At 42.6% G+C, this 10,056-nt stretch overlaps 1 protein-coding gene across 1 annotated transcript in view; it reads left to right on the forward strand.

The window, feature by feature from the left end:
• The window catches only part of NFXL2 (NF-X1-type zinc finger protein NFXL2), a 64,305-nt gene extending 54,602 nt beyond the window's left edge, over positions 1-9,703 (forward strand). The window contains exons 4-13 of the mRNA XM_087384539.1: positions 1,910-1,976; positions 2,210-2,302; positions 2,390-2,475; positions 4,539-4,704; positions 4,820-5,017; positions 5,131-5,321; positions 5,559-5,640; positions 5,850-6,062; positions 6,222-6,302; positions 9,383-9,703. Of these exons, the coding sequence (XP_087240665.1) occupies positions 1,910-1,976; positions 2,210-2,302; positions 2,390-2,475; positions 4,539-4,704; positions 4,820-5,017; positions 5,131-5,321; positions 5,559-5,640; positions 5,850-6,062; positions 6,222-6,302; positions 9,383-9,550 (1,345 nt within the window). The 3' untranslated portion in view covers positions 9,551-9,703. The remainder of the gene's footprint in view (positions 1-1,909; positions 1,977-2,209; positions 2,303-2,389; positions 2,476-4,538; positions 4,705-4,819; positions 5,018-5,130; positions 5,322-5,558; positions 5,641-5,849; positions 6,063-6,221; positions 6,303-9,382) is intronic.
• Positions 9,704-10,056: the final 353 nt, after the last annotated feature.

The following is a 10,056-nucleotide window of genomic DNA, read 5'->3' on the forward strand; positions in this document are numbered from 1 at the left end:
TGAACTTATCTCCTTTTGGTGATTGATCATTTCCTTGTACATGACATTGGCACTGCAAGGGGTGTTAGAATTATTATTATAATTTAGTAGTGACCAATGTAATGTAATAAGTAGGTTAGGGGCACTTTTTTCTCTTTTAGAGGTTTTTCCCCCTAACCACAGTTAGTTCACTAACTACGGTTAGTGAAGGATAAGGTTTTGTCACTTAGACAAAACCCATCGCACTTCTTGTATTAGTCACTTCTTCTATTGCAAGCACTACGTTCAGCTCTCTTGCTCTCACACTCTCTTTTCTAACAGCTACGTGTTGCTCCAACGGAGGAGTACGAAGGCTTGCTGGTCGGGGTAGAGACGAACAGCTTCATGTTGGGAAACTCCATATTGGCCTGCATCAATCTGAGAAAACCCCTTTGTTGGAGCTAACCCCTAAGCTGGGCTAGGTTCAGCCCAGCCTGGGGTTGTGTGAAAAGAAGGCGAGCTGCTCCCCGAAGCGATGCTGCTGCTACGAAAGAGGACGAGCGAGGGTGGAGCGGAGGCTGACGGAGGGCTAGGGCAAGGCTAGCGGAGGGCTAGCGGGGGCTGACGGGGGGCTAACGGAGCGGGGAGCTAGCGGGGGCTGACGGAGGGCTAACGGAGGAAACCATGGTACCATTGTCGTCAACTATGAAACCATGGTACTATGGGATGAAGTAAACAAGGTGTGGGTGTAGGAAGATAGGACCTGCTCCACCAGTGCCAGGGTAGCATCGGGGGAGCTTAACTAGAGGAGAAAAACTCCTCTCCCATAGATGGTGGCTCCCTAGATTTGGTCAGCCTCTAGCACTAAACTCGCCTAGATCCAATTCTGCACGTGACTCCTCATGAGATTGAGTCCAATGATCCTGACCACCAAAGTCTGCTGCATTGTGCACCTGTTGTTTACCTTTTGGAGAAAGTAGAACTTTAACGGCTATGGGTGAGGCTACAGCACCAGCAGACTCCAGGTCCAGGGCAAGTCCCAGGTGGCCAAAAATGGGCATTTGGCAAAGCAAGAAAAGGGGAGAGGTGGCAGAAAATGGCAAAACAGAGAGGGGAGTGGCGTGAGAAGAGAGAGGAAAGAAGAGGTGGAAGCAGGGTGAAAGGAGGCAAAGGCGGAGGGGGCAGTGCAGCATGTGGAAGGAGCAGGGAGCTGCAGCACAACAGCTTGGTCTTCCATTGTCGATTGATTTTAAACACGTGAATATTTTATCTACAAGGCTTGAGTAATAACAAAATCAATTCTGGATTTTAGGGTATGACAGGTCTTCATTCAAAATTACTGAGTTTTGTTTGAAGGTCACATCCCCCCAGGTTAGCTTATTGCTAAAGGAAGTCCCAACTGTCTGTAATCATGCATCTTGTTTGGGATGGAAGAACATAAAGATAGGAGTCAAAGGAGGATCAGGGTCACAGTTTGGGGTTTATATCCATGTACATGCTTTAGCTTTTTTCAGATCTTGAGTATAGTGTAACTCTCGAGTAAAATTATTTGTTGGATATCCTACTGTTTGGTTCTGCAAAATCTCTTAAAGCTATTCAAATGCCATATAGAGCTCAGATTAGTTCAAAAATCAAATACAACATGCCCATTTGACATCCCTCGGTGATCTAATGGATGGAAGTAATCAAATGAAGAAACTGTACATAATACCGAAAGGTTTGAAAAAAAGCTAATCACAAAGCTGGCTCACAGATGGTTGCAAAGTTGGAATAGAATAAGGCAGTTAAATCAGTATGATGCTCATAGATTTTGAATGATTTGAGGGAACTTTTAACATCAATCAAGAAGTTTTTTTAAAATAAAAAGAATTAGCATTGGAAAATGTGCAGTACATGCTGTCAACAAAGGATTTAACTGATGTGGAAGAGATTCATCACTTTGCTGTTTCAGAGGCCCGTGTGCACCATGTCCTGTGTCAGTGAGGATCTCTTGCGCTTGCGGTTCTACGGCATATGAAGTCAGTTCATCCTTTTTTTTTTGGGTGTCAAGTTAGCTTCATGGAGAGTGTGTTTGGTTTGAAGTATATGAGGTCAATAGTCAAGAACATTTTGTCACTCTATAGACGGTCAGCTTTTCATGCAAGCAGGAAGATGCTTTGATTTTTGGTGTACAGGATGTAATATGTCAATGCAAGTGCATAAATTTCAGTAGTTTCATTACCTTTATGTCTCACCTTGATTCCTTTACTAGGTACCTTGTGGTGCAGAGAGAGATAAAAGGCCTCCTCGGTGTTCGAAAGCATGTCTCACTGTGCCCTGTTGCCGACATGGGCTAAATTGCAAGGTGTGAAATAAATGCTTTTTATGTCATCTTGTTGTGTTAGCAACTTTATAAAAAATATATCTGACTTTGTACCTTGCAATTATGCAGCCACACAGATGCCATTACGGTGCCTGCCCACCATGTGAGCTGGTATGCAACGAAGAACTGCCTTGTGGCCACACATGCAAACAAAGGTAAGGGAAAAAAATTAGCTGAATTACATACCCTATTGATCATGCTTTTTGTTTCCCCCATCCCCTGGCCAGATCTAAGAAGGGTTATTGGTTTAGATCTACCTGCTCATTCTGTAGCAGATTCTGCATGAAGTCTGTGACTTCAGCTCCCCAAGCCCCTAAGAGTTTTACATACTCCTTAACAAATTTTCTGCTTTGGGAATAACTCCTCCTACCTGCTATAAATCCACCTTTATCCACATGTCATTATAACCTTGCTCCGGGTTTGCTGTGGCGATGCTTCACATGATAAATCTTTAATGCTGAGCTTAATCTGTCATCCCATGTATGTCATCACTCGGCCAGTACATGCTGCCATGTGCCCTGATCATTGTTCCAATACATTGTAGAAGGATTGTAATTGTTTCGATACATAGGATCCCTGTCCTTTTTTTTTTTCCAAACAAAAGGACTTCTATTAGGTATGAAAGAGACTCCCAGAGCAAAACTCAAGGAAAAGTACAGCATGCAAAGCATGAGAAAACAAATACCCTAACAGGGAAAAATCAAGAAGCTGGAGAAAATCCAAGGCACTTTCAAGAGCTTATTTGTGTAGGGACTTTTGTCCTGCTGTCTCTTGCAATGTCACTAATAGACCTTGGCCATCAGGATCAAAGATTGAAATTGTTCCAATACGTTGTAGAAGGATTGTAATTGTTTTGATACATAGGGTCACTGTACTTGTTTTTTTCCAAACAAAAGGACTTCTATTAGTTATGAAAGAGACTCCCATAGCAAAACTCAAGGGAAAAGTACATCATGCAAAGCATGAGAAAACACATACCCTAACAGGGAAAAATCAAACTCCCTTAAGAAGCTAGAGAAAATCCAAGGTTGATGCTGAAAGTGCCACTTTAACCTTGTGTGAAGGATGGTGAGTGGCTCCACTCCCAGAAGAAAACAGTGCTCCTGGTAGAGGCTGCATATAGTGGAATTCCAGAGCCTTTGTGAGCTCTTTTAACTAGTCCTTAAGAAGATGATTACCCTGCATTGGCATAATGCTATTATGGGGCTTGTCCAATATATCAATGATGACCTTTTATTAGAAGTTGTGGGAACATCTTGCTATGCTAGATGATAAGCTACTTCCATCACTCCTCTCTGCAAACTAGACACTCAAAGCACAAAGCTCATCTTGAATCCCTATTCAGCATTCTGGTTCTTGTTTATGTGACCTTGCAAGTGTTCTAGACACTCCTTTCCAATTAGAGAGCACATTTTGGACCATTGCTTTGTTGGAGTAAAGGTGACAGGTTCACTTGAAAGGTAACGCTATGAAGAATAACTCAAGAGTGGAGAAGAGAATCAACCTGTGTAGTAGCTGACCTATGATTCTGGTCTCCATGTTTGTGTTACTCCACATGCCCATACACTTTGTGTGATCCTTGCACTTTGATTCTAACGCTTGGAATGACAGCCATCTTTGCTGAGGCTTGTGAGGGGTCGGAGGGAAAATCTTGTGTTAAGCTTCCAAAGACTTATGGAGAGCCACTCACAGATGTCTATGGGTGACATTAAGGTCCTCCAAGAAGAACCTGTCTCCTCTTGCACCTCTACGTCACTCTAATTTCTAAATAAGCTGGCAAGAGAGCCCATAAGGATCAGCCAGTATGATGGACAGACACTTTTGACATAATTATTGAAATTGTTTGCCATTGAATGAAGATAATTTCTTTATTATTCCACCTACAACAATTGTTAACAAGTAACTTGCCCTGGATCTCATGTGCTTTGCTCATGATTTCTTGATTATTCTTCTTTTCATTTGGAAAGATGAAGTAGTTACTGTTATTGAATTTGGATGCTATTTTCAATCTGATGTCTTAGAACTTTAACTTTCAGTTCTAAATAGTTGGAATTTTTGTAACAATCAGTCCATAGAGAAGTGTGCAACGTAATGCCATGAATGTCAAACCTACGCCGACTATTTGTTTTGAGTTTCAAACCGTGTATTTGTGTCTTTTGAGATTTATTATGGTCTTTTTTGGACTTACATTGTGATGTTCTGCAATGTGAAATGATAGGTGCCACGGTCCTCGACCACCCCTAAACCCGGAATTTACTTTGAAACAGAAGAGGAAACGGAAGGAGGTGGAGCAGAATGGACAGAGTTTGGGATTGCCTTGTCCACCATGCCCTGAGCGCATTCTGAGACAGTGCTTTGGTCGTCACTTGGGACGGGAGCAAACAGTAAGGTTCATTGCTTCAACCTATCGTGTAATTTTCAGTTGCAACCTTTCCTTCTTCTTTCAAGATTGTGGCTGACCACCAAAATTTTCACTGGAGCTTAAGTGGGTGGTCGCAGATGGTTTGCTCTGCAAGCTATGGATTTGTCTGTGGAATGCCCTGTGGCAACCCTCTTGCTTGTGGTAATCATGTATGCCAGAGGCCTTGCCATGAAGTTACAGTACTCCGGAAGGCGTCTGAAGTTCATCAACCAACACCTTTGATGGATGAGGATGTACCTTTTACATGTGAAGAATGCAATCTCATGTGCCAGAAGGTCAGCTGAGCATAACATGACTATAAAGTTTCACATTCGTGAATTGATTTTCTTTCAAACTATGTTTAGGTCAGGACATACCAAGGCTATATAGATTACTTTTCTGCTTGCAGGAACGTGTGCCTCCTTGCCCCCATCCGTGCATGCAACCATGCCATCCAGGGGATTGCTCTCCTTGCAAAGCTCTTATAAAACGGTCCTGCTATTGTGGCACCCTCATGCATGTATTTGATTGCCGCTATTTCAACACTATGTCTGATGAAGATCGGAAGAAAAAGCTCTCGTGTGGTGGTCCTTGTCACAGGTTTGATAGATGCTAAACTTTGTATTGGCTTCACCTGCAATATACTAATTGGGGGAGTCTATAATTCACAATATTTTCCTTTCTGAAAATTCTCCCCTGCAGTTTTTCAAGACTGCTATTGTCATAGCCATGGTCTACTTCAATACTTGCACATTTTTTCAGGGCCTTGTGGAAGCATGAAGAAGAAACCGGCCATTAAATATGGTAAACTGCTAAGCGGATGTGTGTCATTTGCAGAAAGCTGCCAAATTGTACACATTTGTGCCCAGAAATATGTCATCCAGGTCCTTGCATGGAGGCTGCAAACTGCCGAAAGAAGGTAAGTGACTCAATTCCTTTGTTCTTCAAGGCAGTAACCACCATAAACTCTAAGGGTGTTGTGTCTCAGTCTTGTAAAGGAGTAGAAGAGAAGTCCAGGAAGTAGCTTCCTTCAAAGGTGCGAAGAAAGTATACACACTCGTTTTCCTTTTTGAATTAGGCCACCTCCATGTTTTGTCAGTGATGCAGAAATGTTTGTTTGCTTTGTAGGTAACTGTACGGTGTCTATGCCAACGGTTGAAGAAAGAGTGGATTTGTTTGGATGTTCAAGCTGCTTACAGTAATGGAAAGTTTCAAGGTCAACGGGGGTCTATGGGGATAGGGTTGCTTGTTTGTGATGAAGAATGCAGAAAAGTGGCTCAAGAGCAGAAACTGAAGGAGGAGATGGACCAAGTCCGTCAAAGAAAATTAACGGTCATTGAGGTGACATGTTTTTTTAATGTGCAATTGTGTCCATTGCTCACAGAGTTTGAATGACTGATTTAAGCTCCCACCTCACATTTTGGAAAGAGAAAGGATCAGCATATGACTATTGAAATGCAGTTTCACACAAAATTGCTTGTCTATGTTCCAATCTTGCAGGACCTGTCCACGAAGAAGATGACGAAGCGACGCCGACGATATGTTTCAAATGATTTACAAAAAAAGCCTTCAAGGTTCAAGGTATGTCTGTGCCACCCCCCTCTCCCTCCCCTTTCTGGTTTCCATATGCTCCACAGAATTCAAGACAAATTGACCTATAGCTGAAATGGAGGAAAACATGTTGAGGGAATATGTTTGCAGTATAAAACTCATGGAAGCAAGCACATTCAACTAGAGCTGAAACTCATGGGTATACATACCAAATCCTTGTATGAAAACACTGACTTTATCTTGCTGATACCAACACATCCTTCTTGAATGAGATTATATTAGTGTCTTTTAATCCCATAAACTTATTATCTCTTTGGTAAACCCTTCGGTGAAGCTATTGGATCCACTATCCTCAGTGAGGCAATAAACACACAGTATCTTGTCATGGACTGGCATTTCATGGATGGATGACAGCTTGCTTTGTGCGTGAAAACCTTATTCATGGCCACAGCTATCGCCTATTATATGGATGGACTAGAAATATCAAGCCAATCGTTTTTCTGAGTAGGTGTAATGAAGGGGAAATTTATACTAAGCTGTGGGCTAGTTCTGCTGTATTGATTTGACTTCTAATCCTCTGATCTACTTTGATCATTGTATCGGATTTCTTTTAGTCTCATACCCTTTGGGTTCCAAAGACTTTTAATAAACTTTCTTTCTCCTTCGCTCAGCCACAGCCGCCCTGTCCCCCGTCGCTCAGCCCCCTCAACCGTCGCTTGGCCCAGACCCCTTGCCCTCTGTCCTGCAGCCTCGATGCCCCTGCTCTGCCCCCTCCCTCCCCGCCCTGCAGGCAGATAGCATTGCTACATAATGTGACAGCTCTACATTTTGTGTAGATGTGCAAAGCAATTTAAAAAAAAAAGAAAATGTTTATGCCTAGAAAGGACCATTCAGTGTAACAGAGATCCTCACCTAAGGTGCGGTGTTGGTGAGAGAACTTGATGGAGAATCTAAAGGACTTATCAATTGATCCTGCTTGAAGGAGTATCGTACATGATGGGTACAGGGAAGCACGCCTTGTCCTCCTAGGTGCGTTTCCGTCCTTATTCGTCCTATCATCAAGCACATTGAATCTATGGTATGTTGGACCTCTTCCTGAAACAGTGCATCTGGAATCTCACCCTTTTCCGGGGAAGCTCGGCTAATTCGAATGTAATATAATGGGGGAGTGATTCGATATCATCAGCTAATGGATCTCTTCCTATGCATGGTCGAGTCACCACTGTAGAATTTGCACGATTTTTGCAAGAACCCATTGCGTTGGTATCGTCCAAAGGAGTGCCTAAGACTCCCCGACATGCCCACATATCATTCTCAAAAGGAAGGGAAGGTCTTTACATGGGTACTTGAGTAGTATAGAGCCCTCGCCTAGCATACATGTTGGTGATCCACTTTTGATCTCATTGTGCAAGGCTGCTCGCCCTCTAAAAGCCTTGTTACTATACGCCAAGTCACTTCTTAGGGACCTCTGAAATGTCATGCAAAAATCCCGAGCGTGAGTTTCCTCATTTTCTTCGACATTTGGCAATACTTAAGGCAGTGTTGAATGGTTTCTTGGAGCTTTTCTGAGCAACTTGGTATCTCACATCTGCCCTAGCCAAGGACTAATGTGTAACCCTATGCAAAAGCAATAAGATCTGGTTGGAAATGTGCTGCTGTAGCCAATGTTTTGGTCTCTCATAGAGCACTTGCAGAGGAAGCTGCAAATCCATGTGATCTATACAAGAAAAGGCAAGGACCATGACCATGAGTTCAAGCCAATCAATGCCACTCCTTTGGATACCGCTAAACCTCACAATTGGTTGTCCCCTCCCAAATCCATAAAGGCCATTGGTCAGATCCAACATATTGCCAAGCTCAAAGGCAAAGAACTTTGTCCCACAAGAGCTCCTCTAAGGACGCATCAGCTCTGAAGTAGGTGGGGCTCCAACTCTAGCCTTTACCCATTAGTGACTCTACAAAGTTAGGGCCAATTGTGTCTCACTCCATCAACCCCCGAGGGAACTCTTGTCTAGGAGAAATGACCTTGCCATCTCTGCAAAATTCTATGGGAGCTCCTCCCACTGTTCATTGGAAGGGCCATGCCAATCCCAACCACCCTCGTATAAGCTGTGTGCAAGAGGGAGAGGCTTTGTATATGCATGCATTAACATCTCCCATTTTGGATCTTGGACCTATGGATGATATTGGAGCGGCTGATTTTGTTTCCTTTGCATTGCAAGCATGGCATGAGGTGGGCTTGAGCATAGACATTCTCAGATCCTCAACAACTTTTGATCAAGAGTGATCCCGAGGTGGGGGTATGTGAAGATCGCCATGGATGCAACATCAATCATGTGTGACAATGAAAGTTGCAGTGTGATTGCAAAAAACTTGGTGTTCCATGCACGGACCAAGCACTGAGATTCAATATCATTTTACGTGGAATATGGAGTTCAATATTATTTTATCTAGGACACGACAAATCTATGAAACTCATTTATTACCCCTCTTCAACGAAGATCTCCAATGTGTTCACCAAGGTTCTTCAATGTTTTGGAGGAGACAATGGTATGCCCAAAAAAAGTAAGTTGCCCTATAGGGTGATACTTTGCGTCTAAAGCCCATTTCCTCCCCAACTATCCCATGTATTCCTTGTGGAAGCATCAAAGCAGTCACGTATCAAGTTGTAGCTTAGAGGACCTAGTTCGCCACTAAAGTTCTACCTACTAGGGGGGATAGTGGCAGTGTGTGAATAGAGAAGTTTATGATTGTTACTCCGGCGATGTATTGTGTTGAACTGTGGGTCCCCACCTGACACCCAAGAAACCGTATAGTTTGATCCATAAGAATCTAGTGAAAGTGCAAGGTGTCGCCTTATGTCAAGGACCCTTTGAGGGCAAAGCGAAAAACTTCTATTAATTAGTCTAGAATCGTGGTCGCTCCAAATGATATACCATTGAATAAATTTTATGTGGATTGCCTATTGTGTAGGTTTCATGTTAGAAAACTTCATATTGCATTATGCATGTGGGATTATATGTGTGGTCTATTTTTAGCTTTAAAAAAAATTACTTTTTGCAACATCGTAAATTGAACTTGTTGCTGAGTATTTGCATTTTGACATGCAGGGAATCCTTTTAAAAGCACTTAAATTGATGCTCGTGGTGATATTGATTTTTTTAGTCGTGATAGGAATCTACTTTGGAATTCAAGGGCTGGGAGCCCTTTCAGATTGGATGAATAAGATTGATGCTAAACGGCCACGGAAAAAGCTTGGTGGGAGCACCATCATGTAAGAAGCTTGTTTTTTTTATGATTTCAATCAACATATTTGGGAGTAAAATAAGTTTGTTGTCCAAGTTGCTTAACAAGGCCCAATGTGACTTACATTATGCTCCCCATCCATCCCAATCCCATCATCCCCCCCCTCCCCCCTGCCCCAAATCCCACATCCCCCGTCTTGGGGGTTTGTTGAAGTAGTCTTGTTATTGCATACATTGCCTATAGTACATAAGAATGGTTTGGATATATTAGCATGGAGTTCAACTCACAGTCCCTTCTTTTCTTGTCCAAGTTTGTCTTTTGATGTATATTGCCATCTATGTTGAACTTAGTTTCCTTGTTGAGGGGCTAAGCAAGCAAACAAGTACGCATGCGAAAACTAGATGCATGCTTGCTAGATTTTATTTGCTTTGTATTCTTTTTGCTACCTTGTTTTCCTTGTCCTTTTGGTCTTTCTATCTTCTTTCTTTCGTGATTATTCTTCAGCATCTTCTTCCCGGTATCCTCCAACTTGGGTTTG

This window comes from Dipteris shenzhenensis, chromosome 14 (assembly GCF_047967505.1).
Source record: "Dipteris shenzhenensis isolate YYH24624 ecotype China chromosome 14, Dip_SZ_1.0, whole genome shotgun sequence".
NCBI lineage: Eukaryota > Viridiplantae > Streptophyta > Polypodiopsida > Gleicheniales > Dipteridaceae > Dipteris > Dipteris shenzhenensis.